Source organism: Heloderma suspectum, chromosome 5 (genome assembly GCF_057233095.1).
Source record: "Heloderma suspectum isolate Gila_16-S chromosome 5, 16-S_ref, whole genome shotgun sequence".
NCBI classification, from domain to species: Eukaryota; Metazoa; Chordata; class Lepidosauria; order Squamata; family Helodermatidae; genus Heloderma; species Heloderma suspectum.
In genome coordinates this window covers 111,110,825-111,127,681 of record NC_139462.1, presented here as the reverse complement: position 1 = coordinate 111,127,681, position 16,857 = coordinate 111,110,825, and the positions used below count along the sequence as shown (strand labels likewise).

At 41.7% G+C, this 16,857-nt stretch overlaps 1 protein-coding gene across 7 annotated transcripts in view; it reads left to right on the top strand.

The window, feature by feature from the left end:
- Positions 1-16,857, top strand: part of TBC1D19 (TBC1 domain family member 19) — a 109,110-nt gene that overhangs the window by 37,423 nt on the left and 54,830 nt on the right. For all 7 annotated transcript variants that reach the window (XR_014792184.1, XM_084856971.1, XM_084856970.1 and 4 more), the window contains one exon: positions 16,683-16,757. Coding sequence is in view for 6 of the 7 variants with exons in the window: in XM_084856971.1 (XP_084713097.1) it covers positions 16,683-16,757 (75 nt within the window). In the remaining variant the exon portion in view is untranslated. The remainder of the gene's footprint in view (positions 1-16,682; positions 16,758-16,857) is intronic.

Sequence of the window (16,857 nt, the reverse complement as noted above, 5' to 3'; positions counted from 1 at the left end):
ACTGGTGTACATAGGCATACTGCCTCTGATAATGGAAGTAGTATGTAAGATTGCTGCAGCAATTAGGATTGAAAAAGCTCCTTTTGGCTCCAATGGGGCTTCTTTTTAAAAGCCTAACAGCTGGAAGGGAGAGAGGGGAGGAGGGGAAGCCACCAAAAGGCTCCTCAAGCCAGATATGGCTTGCAGTTCAGTCATTCTCCACTGATGCTGTGCTTCGCCTTAAAATGTCAAACACAGACATTCTACAGAGTTTGTACTCTGTCACCCTTTTAATGATACAGGTATTGATACACAGATTATGAATATAGATATGAAAAAATTAAAATAATTGAAAATGTAAATCTATAGGGGATAGATGATAGTTAAGAAATGTGTGAGAAAACAATGTTCGTTACATCATTTTACATGTGATTGGGTTGGGAGTACTTGGGCAATCAGATGATAGTGTGTGTCATGATGAAAACAGATTCATTATTCATATTTTTAAAGTAGTACAGAAAAAGACTTTGCTAAGTCTAGAGGGAAATGTTTGGCTTTCTCATACATACACTTAAATCAGACCTTTGAGAAGAAATAGTCCAGAGCTTTATTTATAGTGAGTAATGGATTATACACTTTTGAAACGGAAAGCACTGTGAAGGTAATAATGAAAAATGATATACAATACATTTGTGATGGCTAATGTAGCTTTGAATTGTTCAAAATTATTCTGACAGTTAAAGCAGTTCTTGTTTCCTCTTTTTTTTTTTTTTACAGTAAATGGATGAGAGAGATGAATTGTTATTGGCTGGATTTGATGCTTATTATAATATACTCTTTCCTGAATAATTTGGATTGTAGTAGCATTTTTATCTTCTGAAGTAAAATATCTGAAAAAAGATGGCCTTGTAAAGAAGACCAGAAACTGTGTACTAGCTCACCAAGCCAATCTGTCCCATCACATGCTTTGGCCTGTACCATTGCTGGCAGTGGTTTCCAGGGTTGTGGAGACAACCAACATAGCATAAGCCAGGCTTCTAGCAAATTAAGGGAGAGTCAAGGGTAAATGGTGGGGGCACAATAAGTAAATGCAAAATGCCCACACCCTAGATAAGAGCCCTGCTGGATCAGACCAAAGGCCTACCTAGTCCAGCATCCTGTTTCTCACAGTGGCCAGTCAGATGCCTATGTGAAGCCCATAAGCAGGAAATGAGGGCAGTGGCCCTCTCTCACTGTTGTTCCCCAGCAACCTTTATTCAGAGGCACGGTGCCTCTGATCCTGAAGGTAGGACAAAGCCATTTGGGGGCTGTCTTCATGAATGATTTAGTGCGAAGCTAGAGCAGGTTGAGTTCCTTCACAACAGATGACGTTGTCACCAATCCACTGCCAACCAGCTGCTTCCTTCTTGAAAAGCCACATTTTCTGAAACTCCTTTTAGTCTGACTTTTTACTGAAAGTGGCTCCCTGGCGGTTTTACCACATTGTGCCATGTCCCTGTCCCCCCCTGCATTAAATCCTGGCCATGCCTCTGTGACCTGGCAGTGATGTGGTCAAGGGAGTGGGATGCCCCGTTCCCTCTTGTTTCCCCAATAGGAGTAGTTTTTTTCCCATTGAGAAAATCCCCAGGAGCGCAGCAGCGACCTCTCACATTACTGCAATAGTGGGGATGCTCATTCACCTTAGCTAGCCTGCCTTTAATCTTTAACATATCCCCCCTTCTGTGCATGTTTACTCAGAAGTAAGAAGTAAATCTCGCTCCGCTGAAGTGAAAGGGTTAAAGGCTAACTTTAGTAACGCCTTAAAGCACTCTTTCGATTTTCCTTGCTCTCTTAAATCCCTATTGCATGTTGTGCTTCTTTGATGTTCTGTAGTTTCTCTGATGTAAAGTCGTTGCTCTCTTAAATCCCTATTGCATGTTGTGCTTCTTTGATGTTCTGTAGTTTCCCTGATGTAAAGTCGTTTCTCCACTCTTATGTGAAGTCCCTTCTCTGCTTTATCACAGCAGTCTTTCGGGTTGATGGGAGCTGAGCAGGGAGAAGGGGAAAGGGAGGAAGGGAGGGTTGGCAGCAATAGGCAAAAGTGCACACATGGGGAAAAAGGGGTGGGAGCAATAACTCCATGGCAGCTTGCTGGAATGTGGCAAAATTGGGGTGGGGGAAGCTCTCGGGGGGAGCCTTCAGATGCTGCACTGGAGAACTGGGGATACTAGCCTCTTCAGGGAAATCTGTACACATGGGTTGCTCTCCATTCATAATAATGTAGCAGGGGGGAGCCTAGACAGGGGCGGGAAACAAGCCTCTCTCATTGGTTGAGCAGCCCTTGCCAGTTGGATGACATTCAGTTCCACTCCCCCCACCCGGAAGTGTGTTCCTTCCAACTCTTAGTGACCCCTGACAACCAGATTTTAAAGGCACACTACACTCGGCATATCTTGCTTCGTGTGTCCCTGACGGACCAAAGCCGATTCCATGAAAATCCGGGTAATACTCCAACGGGCTTCTCATTCTGTTGTCGTGAAGATCCCCCCCCGCCACTAGTGGCTATCTTATCCTCCCTGAATTTGTCTAATTCCCTTTTAAAGCCATCCAAGTTGGTGGCCTTCACCACATCTTGTGGCAGAAAATTCTGTAGTTTAAATATGCTTTGTTTGAAGAATAACTTCCTTTTATCTGTCTTGAATCTCCTAGCATTCATTGAATACAGGTTCTAGGATTATGAGAGGGAGAAAACCTCTCTATCCACTTTCTCCACACATGCATAACTTTTTAACCACCCCCCCTCTCTCACACACACACACCTTTACTCACTTTTTTCCTAAAATAAAAAGCCCTACACGCTGTAACCTTGCCTCATAGTAGAGTTGGTCCACCCATTATGTTTTTGGTTGCCTTTCCTGCACAGTTTCCAGCTCTACAATATCATTTTTGAGATGCAGTGACCAGAACTGTACACATTGGGTTGGATCCAGAGAAGATTGACTGAATGTCCACTTGCTTTCTTGGCTCCTCCCTCCCTCTCTAGCCTCTAATCACACACCGCCCCCCCCCCCCCAGTGCTGCTCCTGTGGGTTGAGGGACCCTCTAGGATAGCGTGGGATGGGGCATGGTGGACTGCAGCAAGATGGGATATAAGAAGAATTTGGTAAGGCTGCCTTATGTAAGCAGAAGTGCCTTTCACTAGTGGAAGATACTTTTGGATCAAAGCTGTTACTCTCAAATGTGGTCACTGTAAAGGCATTACATTATTGACAGTTTCATTTTCAGTCTCTTTCATAATGATTCCCTAGCATGAAGTTTTCCCTTTTCACAGTTGCCGCACACTGGGTTGACACTTTCATTGGGCCACGATTTCTTACATGTGCTTCTGACATAATTTTAGGAAAATATAATTTTAATCAAAATTTAAAAATAAGGGCCACCTACCTGTGTGCCTTACTCCTTGTCTTTGTACTCCTTGTTCAGAATATTAGAAAGTGGAGGCAGTTTTACTTCATAATGAACAATTTGGTAGTATACTGCCTACATGTTTTTCTTTACATTTGCCTAAAGACCAGGCACCTTAAGTAACCAAGGCTTTGCTGAAGCTAAATAAATCTTGGTGTAGTCAGCGATGGATGGGAGACCATGAAACTTATGTACACTGCTGTAAGTTCCATAATGGAAGAAAGGCAGGATGTAAATACATACATTAATTAAAGTAAGCAAAGGGATAGAAACATATATATATTTACACAAAATTTAAAGCTGAATATTCAGGTGTGGATAATGGAATATTTAGATGGGGTGCAAGCTGGGAAGAGAAAGCATTCTTTGGCTATAGCAACTGAGCAGAGAGGTAGGTTCTTTCAAGCTGAGACAGGCATGCTTGTGCTGAGAGTATCTGTGCTTTGTATCCCCTTTTCCTCTCACTTTGCTTGGGCCAGTTGGGGATTAAGGAGGAAGAGTTGTGTTGGTATTGCACTGAACATACCTGGCATTTCTAGGTTCTTGGTAGTTCTTGGCTGTTGGACAGGCCAGAGTAGGGAAATTATGAAACTTACTATATTTTCTTAGTGTGTGTCATACTGTTTATATGGAGTTGAGGGAATGATGATACTCTACAATGCTTCTTGGGCCTAGCTTCAGGTGTTTGGAGAGATCAGCTTGGGCTATTCTGGAGTCTAGCTACTGTTCCACATTGGCTAATGTTATAGTTGAAGGGGTGTGGCATTTGTGAATGAGCTAATGTTCTTAGGTGAAATGCTGGCATTTGGGTGCATCATTAAGGCACTTCCTGGAGTCATACAAAACTTGGTTCAGGGCTTTGATGAAGTGTGACTCTCTGTTCTCAAAACAACTTAGGGTTTAACATACACTCATACCTCACAAAAACTAGAAGTTACCTTTTAAGAGAGAAGAGAATGTTATACCTAGCACCGCAGTTTAGTTGTTTCGAAGAATAGAACGCAGAAACAGGCAGGATACAATTCTGTCTTATAAGCAGAAGCTGGGGGTGGTTAATAGGATGAGGAACATGAAAACACAGTGCGGAGAGGGGACCCTTCAAATTTGTTGTTGTTTACTCAGTCAGTTGCTTCTGACTCTTCGTGACTTCATGGACCAGCCCACGCCAGAGTTTCCTGTCGGCCGTCGCCACCCCCAGCTCCCCCAAGGTCGAGTCCGTCACCTCCAGAATATCATCCATCCATCTTGCCCTTGGTCGGCCCCTCTTCCTTTTGCCTTCCACTTTCCCTAGCATCAGCATCTTCTCCAGGGTATCCTGTCTTCTCATTATGTGGCCAAAGTACTTCAGTTTTGCCTTTCATATCATTCCCTCAAGTGAGCAGTCTGGCTTTATTTCCTGGAGTATGGACTGGTTTGATCTTCTTGCAGTCCAAGGCACTCTCAGAATTTTCCTCCAGCACCACAGTTCAAAAGCATCCATCGTCCTTCACTCAGCCTTCCTTATGGTACAGCTCTCGCAGCCATAGGTTACTATGGGGACTACCATTGCTTTAACTATGCGGACCTTTGTTGTCAGTGTGATGTCTCTGCGCTTCACTATTTTATCAAGAATTGTCATTGCAAATGACATTGCAAATCCAGCCAGATGGGCGATTAATAAATTTAATAATAATAATAATAATAATAATAATTGCTGTCCTCCCAAGAAGTAAATGTCTTCTGATTTCCTGGCTGGAGTCATCATCTGCAGTAATCTTTGCGCCTAGAAAGACAAAGTCTGTCACTGCCTCCACGTTTTCTCCCTCTATTTGCCAGTTATCAATCGAGCTGGTTGCCATAATCTTGGTTTTTTTGAGGTTTAACTGCAACCCAGCTTTTGCACTTTCTTCTTTCACCTGCGTCATGAGGTTCCTCACTCCTCCTCGCTTTCAGCCATCAAAGTGGTATCATCTGCATATCGGAGATTGTTAATGTTTCTTCCAGCGATTTTAACTCCAGCCTTGGCTTCATCAAGCCCAGCATGTCGCATGATGTGTTCTGCATACAGGTTGAATAGGTAGGGTGAGAGTATACAACCCTGCCGTACTCCTTTCCCAATCTTAAACCAGTCCGTTGTTCCGTGGTCTGTTCTTGCCATTGCTACTTGATCGTTATACAGATTCCTCAGGAGGCAGACAAGATGACTTGGTATCCCCATACCACCAAGAACTTGCCACAGTTTGTTATGATCCACACAGTCAAAGGCTTTAGAATAGTCAATAAAACAGAAATAGATGTTTTTCTGAAACTCCCTGGCTTTCTCCATTATCCAGCGGATATTGGCAATTTGGTCTCTAGTTCCTCTGCCTTTTCGAAACCCAGCTTGTACATCTGGCAATTCTTGTTCCATGAATTGCTGGAGTCTACCTTGCAGGATCTTGAGCATTACCGTACTGGCATGTGAAATAAGTGCCACTGTTCGATAGTTTGAACATTCTTTGGTGCTTCCCTTTTTTGGTATGGGGATATAAGTTGATTTTTTCCAATCCGTTGGCCATTCTTGTGTTTTCCAAATTTGCTGGCATATGGCATGCATCACCTTGACAGCATCATCTTGCAAGATTTTAAACAGTTCAGCTGGGATACTGTCATCTCCTGCTGCCTTGTTATTAGCAATGCTTCTTAAGGCCCATTCAACCTCACTCTTCAGGATGTCTGGCTCTAGCTCACTGACCACACCGTCAAATCTAACCCTGATATTCCTTCCTATACAGATCTTCCGTATATTCTTGCCACCTTTTCTTGATCTCTTCTGCTTCTGTTAGGTCCTTGCCATCTTATTTTTTGATCATACCCATTTTTGCCTGGAATTTACCTCTGATGTTTCTAATTTTCTGGAAGAGGTCTCTTGTCCTTCCTATTCTTTTATCTTCTTCCGCTTCTGCGCATTGCTTGTTTAAAAATAATTCCTGATCTCTTCTGGCTAACCCCTGGAATTTTGCATTTAATTGGGCATATCTCCCCCTATCACTGTTGCCTTTTGCTTTCCTTCTTTCTTGGGCTGCTTCCAGTGTCTCAGTAGACAGCCATCTTGCCTTCTTGGTTTTCTTTTTCTTTGGGATGTTTTTTGTTGCCGCCTCCTGAACAATGTTGCAAACTTCTGTCCGTAGTTCTTCCGGGACCCTATCTACTAAATCTAGTCTATTAAATCTATCTATTAAATCTATTCTTCACCTCCACTGCATATTCATGAGGAATATTAGTGAGCTCATATCTAACTGATCTGTGGGTCTTCCCTATTCTCTTTAGTCTGATTCTAAATTGTGCAATAAGAAGTTCATGATCTGAACTACAATCAGCTCCAGGTCTTGTTTTTACTGACTGCATAGATGTCCGCCACCTTTGGCTACAAAGGATGTAGTCAGTCTGATTTCAGTGTTGGCCGTCTGGTGAAGTCCATGTATAAAGTCGTCTCTTAGGTTGTTGGAAGAGAGTGTTTGTTATGCACAGTGAGTTGTCTTGGCAAAATTCTATCAGCCTATGTCCTGCTTCATTTTGTTCTCCCAGACCATGCTTGCCAGGTGTCGTTTGACTACCCATCTTAGCATTCCAGTCTCCTGTAATGAAAATAACATCTTTTTTTGGCGTACTATCCAGTAGGTGCTGCAGATCCTCATAAAACTGATCTACTTCTGCTTCTTCCGCATCTGTGGTTGGGGTGTATATTTGGATCACTGTGATGTTAAATGGCTTACCCTGAATTCGAATTGAGATCATTCTGTCATTTTTTGGATTGTATCCAAGCACTGCTTTAGCCACTTTATTATTAATTATGAAGGCTCCTCCATTTCTTCTGTGGTCCTCTTGTCCACAGTAGTAGATCTGGTGGTCATTTGATGTGAAGTGGCCCATTCCAGTCCATTTCAGTTCACTGACACCCAAAATCTCTATATTGAATCTTGACATCTCCCCAATAACCACATCCAATTTGCCCTGACTCATAGATCTTACATTCCAGGTTCCTATGGTGTGTTGATCTTCAGAACATCGGATTCGTTGTTCACCACCAGCACCATCGGCTGCTAGCCGTCCTTTCGGCTTTGAGCTAGCTGCGTCATCACATCTGGGGCTAGTTGAACTTATCCTCTGTTCCTCCCCAGTAGCATTTTGACCATATTCCGACCTGGGAGTCCCATCTTCTGATGGTATACCGACATATCTCTGGTTGTACTGATCCATTTAGTTTTCATGGCAAGAATACTGGGGTGGGTTGCTGTTTCCTTCCCCAGGGATCGTATTTAGTCTGACCTCTCTGCCATGACCTTCCCATCTTGGGTGTCCCTTCACGGTTTAGCTCATGACGTCATTGAAGTGCTCAAGCTCCAGCACCACGACAAGGTAACGATCTCCTTTTCTGGAGACCTTCAAATTACAGCACCTTAAAAAGGGGGTGAAATGTTCTAACCAACTGCTGGGGCCCTTCAGGTTATCTGAATTCTTCCCAGGATCAAGAGGCTGTACATGGGGTCGGTGGTGTGTGTGTCTGTGTCCAATGCTATCTGGGAAGCTTTAAGGCTCCCCATAGATGTTCCTTTGAAAGGCTTGTGGTTTGTGCAGAATCATCCCCACGTCCACACACTCATTCTGTGAAAGTGTTGTCAATATCGTTCTGTGGTATATAATTGTATACTAAACATTGTTATTTCTAGTTGTGTGTTTATAAAACTTGCTGTCAGCAAGTCTCAAGAATATGAGAATTTTGACTGCAAGGGGTGATACTGTGCAACACTTAAAATACTCTTATTTACCATGTAAGTTTTAGATGCTATGGACCAAAAAATAGATGTCTTTCCTTTTGTCATGCTGTTATGGTTTATCCCTAAAACTCTCCCTTGTGCCAATTGGAACTGAATTATGGTTTGCGTTACTTTTTGGTTTATTAATGTAAGCTGAATATTCAGGGATATTTCAGTTTCTCCTGTAGATTTACAATCCTATGGTTTTTATGAGCCTCTAAATCTAATTCAGGGAAATAACTTTTTTTGTTAGAACCTGAAAGGTACAGCAGAGGTTTTGTGGGAGAAGTGTGTGAGCATCCAAATATGCTTATTTCAGAGAAGAACTTATAATTGAAGCAATTTGTATTCCATGAAGCTCAGGTACCGCCACCAGTCTGCAGTTCAGTACCACATTATACAAATAGGTTGTTTACATAGGAACACATTAAAGATAAATAAAAGGTTAACCTGTTCAAGCTATAGTTTTCTTCAGACATTCGAATACTGATTCAAAAGACATCTTGAGGATGCATTTGAAAAGCAGGATGTATAGCTATAAAGAGCTGTATGGAAATCTATCATCTGTTAGTGTTTTTCTCCATGAGTAATAATAGGAAATGTATCCACCTTGCAAGGGGCTAAATAATGTGTTCAGCCAATAAGGACGCAATCCCATCGGGATTCCCATCAGCCTTCAAACTTGGAGGCTGATAGGAATCCTATGCAGATTGGGAGCAGTACAGAGGCGATCTTTGCCTTCATACTTCCCCCACTTTTCATTTTTGCTAGATGGGCGTTTTTGTCTGTCTATTCAGGGGTTGGCAGAGGGGAAGAGATGGAGGCTGGGCAAGGCTGGGCATAGCTCATATCCCCACTTCCCCAGTCCCTGTCCCTCCTTGCCCACAGAACCGCCCCCTTTTCCATCCCTCTGAGGTTGCTTTTGTGGCCTTGGAGAGGCAGCCAGTGCAGTTCTCTCTGTGCTGGTGGGGAGGGGAAAAGAGGAAGGGAGCTCGGATTCCTGGGTCCGAGGTCAGAGTGGTGTCTCCAGCCTTGGATCCAGGAATCCAAATTATTCTATGGCCTCCCAGACTTTGTCTAGGGGCAATAGGATTGCTCTCCAAATTGGTCATTGAAGTTTACAGCAGAAACCCTGCATGCATCAGATGTATTGCACACATCTTGAAGAATCACAGCATTTCTGGAACTTCATACATGTTCATGTGTTAGTAGTACTGCAAATCTTACTCTGGTAGAAAAACACAAAAATACATATTATGTTCTTGGGTATAAATGTCTAGAATAAGGAGGCCTCTTCAGTTTATTCTTTACACATTTCAGCCAATATTTCATGTCTCTAAGAAGTGAGAATTCTGTATTTTAATTTCATTTTGGGTGTATATATTATATTGCATGGCTGCTCGCTGGGGCATCACTTAACAAAGCAATCAGACTACTGTTCTGCATTCAGATCACATGTAATTGCTTGCTTATTACCAGAAATAAAAAACAACCACAACAAATGTTATTAAAATGCCTTTGGGGGGCAAGTTAGTATTGGATGTCTCCCAAAACAGTTTTTTTTTAAATCTTGTTGTGAATAGTATGATAACTGGGATGATTTAGTTGCTCGAAGCCACCATTTATCTGGTCTTACTCCCCACCCAACCCCAAACCCTCTAGTATTTTTCTTGGAAACTGCTCTCAACTAGTTCCTTAATTAACTGAGTGAGGATATGGTTTATCTTTTGGAAACTTCATAATGTATAAGTAATTGGAACTGACTTCAGAAATGGCAGAGTAGAGAAGTAACAAAATATTTGCTTGCTTTTGCATTTGTATTTTGATTATACTGCAAATGATGGGTTGGATTCAGCATTTGTCTCCCCTGAATAGAAGGGCACCTTTTGTCTACATGAGGCTTCTGATCCAGCTGAGCATTTCTGCTGGCAGATTGAAGGAGGACCTGGTTTTCATCAATTCTCCTTCCTTCTGCAGCCCCCCCCATGCCCCCAGAAAATCTCCTCAGGGGGCTGGGGGACTCTCCGTAACAGTGGGGGAGGTGGTGCTGGGAGCTTCAGGAGGAGGGGGAAATTGGCAAAAATCCCTTTCCACCAGCAGGATCATTCTCAGCGGAACATCTCAAGGGATGTTATCAGCAGTGGAATGAAATGCTGTATCCAAGCCATTTTTAATGTGTAGATGTCAGAATTGGTTTACACAAGCTCTGAACTTACTTTGTTTTGTAAGTTTGATAAGGAAGTAGTACAAAGGTCAAGCAGAAGCCTTTGTTAGGATTTTTATCTGTTGCCTTTGGGTCTTTACCAAAGTCTGAGACTTTGTCCCAGTTTGTATGTAACATTTCTCTGCTTATTAAGCTGAAATATGTACAAGCCTTTTGCCTTCACATACCACCTCTTTCCTCTTCCCTTCTTTGCACGCCAGGACTGAAAACATCCTGGGTTAATTAGCCATACTTTCCAGTTACATCCAGACACGTAAGCTATGGTAACCATATTCAGGAGCAAAAAAGGATATGAAACCATAGTTTGATATTGATGGTTAATTAGCTCAGGAAGTCTTCAGTAATGGCATGTTGAGAAAGGAAGAGGGAAGAAATGGGGTGGGTGGGCAACACCTTTCTCTCAGCACTGTGATACTGATGAAAATCCCCCTCACAATTGCTGCCCTAAGAGAAAAGCCTCTTTTAAAAGCAGATTTCATCTAGGTTGTAGTCTTGGGAGAACATGTTAACCCCACTTCCTGTGCATGGCAGCACAGGGAGTAAGCATGACAAGGAGTAGCCAGGATTGGGCTAATAAGGAGAAGCCATGTTGGCACTCCCAGAGGTTGTGGTTGCTGCAGTGACATCTGACTGGGCAAGTTAGGAAAAGGGTGGAGTTACACCACTGTTGCTGTGACAACAGCAATATTGTGGCAGGCGCGGTATTAAAAGGCGCACTACTGGGACATTTTTCCGGGGGCGTAGCGCTTCAGGTTAGCAGGAGGCGGGAGCAAGCCATTACATGCTTGGATCAAACGCCACTCAGGACTCTGGTACTTCCACTCATACGACAGCATAATACATCACATGATAATTTCCTCTTTTGAGGTACCCAAGTAAACAGCACCTTAGTGAGGATCTAGTTTTGCATAGATAAGAGAACTTATCTAAGAAAGACTTCTCTTCACCTCCAAATTCCACTGGTACAAGTGCAACTCTTCCACAGCTCTTTTTTTTGTCAGGTTTAATTTACACCATATCACTGGACAACTATTAACATCCTGCAGTAATTTTCCTTAGTATGTTAACATTTTGTCTCCCACCCCTCATTTTCTTGGTAAATACTAGAAAAAAAACATTGCCAACTCTACAGTAGCCCCTAACACTGGATCTCTTGAAGCTTCCAGTATTCAGAATAAGTATGGAATGATTTAGCTACCTATCACCTTTTAGTACTCTAATATGTTAGAAAATCAATTCTGGAAGCTCTACTCAGCCACTTCCATAATAAAATCAGTCTAACTTTAGTATATTCCCTCTTTAAGGAATTCCCAATGGTGGTTTTTAATTTAATTTCTAGAGTACTAGTATGTCCAACTCTGGCTGGTAATGGCATTGCATATTTTTTCATTATAGCTTTCTTTCCCCTCAGATGCCTCTTATTATTATTGCTATTTTTAGGTTGTTGCAGAGCAAAAATAGAATTCAAGAAGAGCTATGGATTTATTTTTAAGGAATTGGTATAATTTAATTTCCTGGAGCTTTTTAAATTATTGAAAACAAACACCTTGTAACAAGATATTTGTCATGGCAGTGAATAATTTAAAATTAGTTTCTGGAAACCGGATGAGATGAAATTTGTATCTCCACAGTACTGTAGACTGACTAGTCACCATGAAGGACTTCTTTGGGTTGTTATTCCATACTGTAATTTATTTATAATCATAGTTGCTGTGCTTCTTAAGCTTGAAATTAATAATAAAAGCTGTCCTTCAAGTGATAAGCAGATAATAAATATTTAAATAAAAAACCAACAGTTTTTCAACCCTGTTTCCACATGGTGCCACAAATAACATGACATCGAAGCAAGTGTTAAATTCTTCAAAAGAATGTTGATTCACCATGCTTCTCTTTGGACACTGTTACACGTTAAGGTTTCCAGTTTCTTAGTGCTTGTTTAGGCTTGTTTCTTTAATCCAAAAGTGGGGTTCTGCTTGGGCTCATCATTACTGACAAACTTGGTTCCTCTAGCGTAGCATGTGATATCATTATTTCAGTCAATTCAGGCATCAAAGCAAGATTAAATCTTTTTGCAGCTGAACTGTATGTATTATGTTTGCCACAAATATGCCACTGAGAACAGCATCTCTGTGGTGAATCCCCCCCCCCCCCCGCATCTACAACAGGGATGGGCAGAAGGTAGATTGGGTTTACTGGTAGATCATTGAAAAGGCTTTTCATTTTTTCTAAATTAGGCTGTTAGAATCCCTGATCTGTAGTAAATAGGATGTAGATTTATAGTTGTGTATATGGGTCATCCCAATGTATGACTCATGGAGTCATGGAGTGCAGTGGGTAATTGGTTTTGCCCTCTGAGCTACCATTTTTCATTTGGTTCTACTGTCTACCAAACACTGTTTTGTATCTGGTTCCAGTTGGTAGATCTTGAGTTTCTAGTAAAAAGAAAGTAGTTTCTGCAAGCCTCATTATACAGATTGGGATTGTCACAACATGAGTCTCCCCACTCTTGCTGCAGCTGAGTTATGAACAAGCATTGTGCCCGCATATGCCACCCCTTCCCTCCTCTCTTCTGGCATGCTGCAATGAATATACTTCCACAATTAAACCTAGAACTCTTCAGTTGACCATAGTTCCTCATTTTGCCTGAGCCAGGAAATTATTTTTAAGTGAAGACTTCTGCAATAAGCCAAAGGAGGGAGGGGGTGGCAAAAGTAGCACGTGTGCAAGATAAGCATATTTCAGTTTATTAAGCTGATAAATAAATCCATACTATAAATGCTCCTAGATCTAGATGCTGTGCTGGGGTGGGGGTGGGGTGGGGAGAGAATTCAACACAGAGATGCTGTTTTTGATAACATTCCCAGAGTGAATGTAGCATATAGTCTGGTTCTTAATTATGAAACTTCTACAACATTATGTTGGGTTTCTTTGTTTTTTCCTGTTACATTTTTTTTCCTGTTGTTTGCTTAATGTCTTAGCATTTGGTTATTTTCTGTTATATACTAAATAGGGTTGCCATAACATCCAACCTCCCTCCCACCCACCTCTGACACCAAATCTTGGGACTTTAAGGGTGCAATCCTAACTAGATAGGCGGCCACCTCCGAACTTGGAGGCAACCATCTATTTAAAGCAAGGCAGGAGAGGCATGGGGCAGATCGTTCCCTCCACGCCTCTCCTGCCTTGCTATTTTTCACTAGACAGCCATTTTCAGCTGCCTAGCGGCAGCGAGGGAAACCCAACCAGGAGAGAAAGCTGCTGTACAACACATTGGATGTGTCATACGTGCAGCTCCGCTCTCCCCACCACAGAACTTCCCCCAACCCCACCTTTTCAGTCGCTCCGCGCTCCTCTTCCGAGCGTGGAGGATGGGGCTTGTTTGCGCTGCCTCCGAGGCAGCGCAAATGACGGGGGAGGTCAGTTTTCCAGGAACCGACCTTGGAGCGCGGGCTCCGAGGTTGGTTCCCGGAAATGAGTATATCCTATGGCCCTCTAGACAGTGTCTAGTGGCCATAGGATTGCTCCCTAATTCATCTAACAGGCAATTGAAATGTATAGTGTTGCTTATTTGTGTAATTTACTATATAAATAACAAAATCACTTTCAAATACTTGTAAAAGCTTTTTAATTTCAAAACCGGGACTTTAGTTCCTAGCATAACTTTTTTTTTTATGCTTAAGTGTCTTTGAGAAAGATCTGCATATTTGACAAGCAGATCTAGCAGTTTGTTTATTTATATATTCTGAATGTGTCTAGTTCACATTCCTTTTCATTAAAAGTGGCAGTATGGTCTTGTTCTTTGTGCTGCTGAACATATTGCATTTTTGCCGTTTATGCAATAATATACATTGCCTATCATCAACTTTAAAATACTAAAATAGAACAAATTGTGTTTATGGAAAAAGCTTAAGTACAGTAAGCACAGTTTTGATGTGTATATTCTACAGCTATTACATTTTCATGCACTGTCTTAAAAGGAGACTCAATCATTCTTCTTTCTTGCTTTCCTCCATTATGCTGAATTGCTTGCAGTGACCACTTACAGAACTATGTTAGTTGTCCTCACATTTGAATACGAAATCATTAATGTTGTTCTTCCAACTGTGGCTTCTGTCTTCTTGACAGGTTCCGTGTGAGCTGTGTTTATGGCTGTACTATTGCTTCTAGATTTTGCTTGGCTAGTGTGTGTTTTTAGCTAGTTTGTTTTGAAATTGTTTGTGAAGAACAGGTTATGGCTCTGCACAAATTGTTCAGAAGATCTCTGATGTTCTTAGTTATGGAAAATTGTTAACTTTTGCCCTCCAGTATCCTCTCTCTGTTTCTTTTAGGGACTCTTTACGAATCTCCCTGTTCTAATGTCTGCTCGGAACCTAGTACCCTAATTAAAAGCAGATTGAAATAAAAATAAAACTGGTTGAGATGGAGTCATATTCTTTTTTAATTTAAAAGAGTTTCCTGTGGTAACTTTTGGTTTTAAACAGAACTCCAAACAACATCAGTACAATTAAAAAGAGCCTTCAGACCACAATAAAACAGATAAAACTATAACTAGATACAGTGGAAACACATTGAAAGCCCGGTGGAACAAAAATGTCTAAACAGCCTGCCTAAAGGAAAACAGAGAAGGGGTCAGTCTAATCCTCCCTTGAGAGGGAGTTCCACAATAGAGGAGCTGCCACCGAAAAGGCCATGTCCCTGGTGCCTGCCAGTTGGATAGATCTCATTGGTGGGCATGTGAGCAGAGCCTGTGAGGCTGATCTTGAGCCCTGGGCTGATGCAAATGGATTCAACCAGTCCTTCAAATAACCTGGTCCCATTTAGGGCTTTAAAGTTCATCACCAGCACTTTACTTTGCTTGAGGCTTGGAAACAAATAAGCAGCTGCTGCAGTATAAGCGTTGCATGTTATGAATGTCTGAGCAGCTGCATTCTGTTCCTGGTGAAGTTTCTGAACAGTATTTAAAGGTAGCCCCATGCAGGATACATTGCAGCGGTCTGAATGTAAGCAGGGCATATGTAACTGAATCAAGGTACACCTTCTCTAAATAAGGGTGCAGCTGGCGAGTCAGCCTAAGCCGGTAAAAAGCACTCCTAGCTACCTATGCCACTTGCATATCCATCAATATAATTGAGGCCAGGAGAGCCACTCACAGTATCTCAGTCTGATCTGGATTAAACTTCAGCTTGTTTGCCCTCTTCCATCCCTAAACTGCCTCGAGACACCTGTTCAGGATTTCCATAGCTTCCCTGGCACTAGTAGTTAGAAAAGAAAGCTGCATATCACCTGCATACTGATTACACTTTAGCCCAGACCTCCAGATGACTTCTCCCAGTAATTTCATGTAGATGTGAAACAGCATGAGGCTTGAGGTACCCCCAAAGCCAATGGTTGTGAGGTGGAACACAAATCCCCCAGGATCACTTTCTGAGTCCAACCCCCAGAAAGAACTGGAACCAACATATCTGTGTGCCTCCAAAGTCCATTCCAACAATCCATTCAGAAGGATACAATGGTCGATGGTATCTAAAGCTGCTGAGAAGTCAAAGAAAGCTAACAGGTTCAAACTCTTCTTGTCCGTTCCCCAACATAAGTCATCCATCAGGGTGACCAAGGCTGTTTCTATCCTAGAAGCAGTCTGGAAGCCAGAGTGAAATGGATCCAAATAATCAGTATAATCTCAATTTGCGAGGCCACCAGCCACTCCTGTGTCTTGCTCAAAAATACTAATTAGATGCTGAAAATTATCTAAAACTGTTGCATCTGAACAGTTTTTTCAAAAGGATTCTAATAATTGCATTCTTCTGGGAAGTAGATACCACACCATCCCACAAAGAGGCATTAACTAGCTCTTAGGTTCACACTGCATGAAGACTTGATAGTAAGCACTGTCCATGTGGAAGGAAGTGATTTGAATTTAAGTATTAGGCTCACAAAAAGAAATCTTATATTTCTTTGTGTGAAACAGGTTATGGTCCTTTTTTTACATGCATAAGTATACCCTGTTTATTTTAATAAGTCATGTTCAGCAGCATTTTTCTGATTGTGTCCAAATATGTTTCATGAGCCTGTTCTTTGTTTTTAAGACACTTCTTTTTCAACTTTTTGGACTTAGAATATTAAGGCTTCAAATCCTATGCATGTTTAGACAGAAAAAAACCCTACATCTCCCAACGTGCCCCAGACAGCATGGGTTAGATTTGCATATTGTATCGTTTGTTTTAAGTATCACATGGTTAATATTTAGCATTATTTCATTCTAGGATATTTTGTACTATGAACAACTCAAGTCTAATGTGATCCAGCATGATCTTTTGGTTGACAGCCTGATATATAAAGTGAGTAATTCTGATCTGCATACTTTTGTCTGTCTGTCAATGTACATATTCATTTTACTGCCACAGTTTAGACTTTATACAGTGAAAAGAAGTGTCAGAA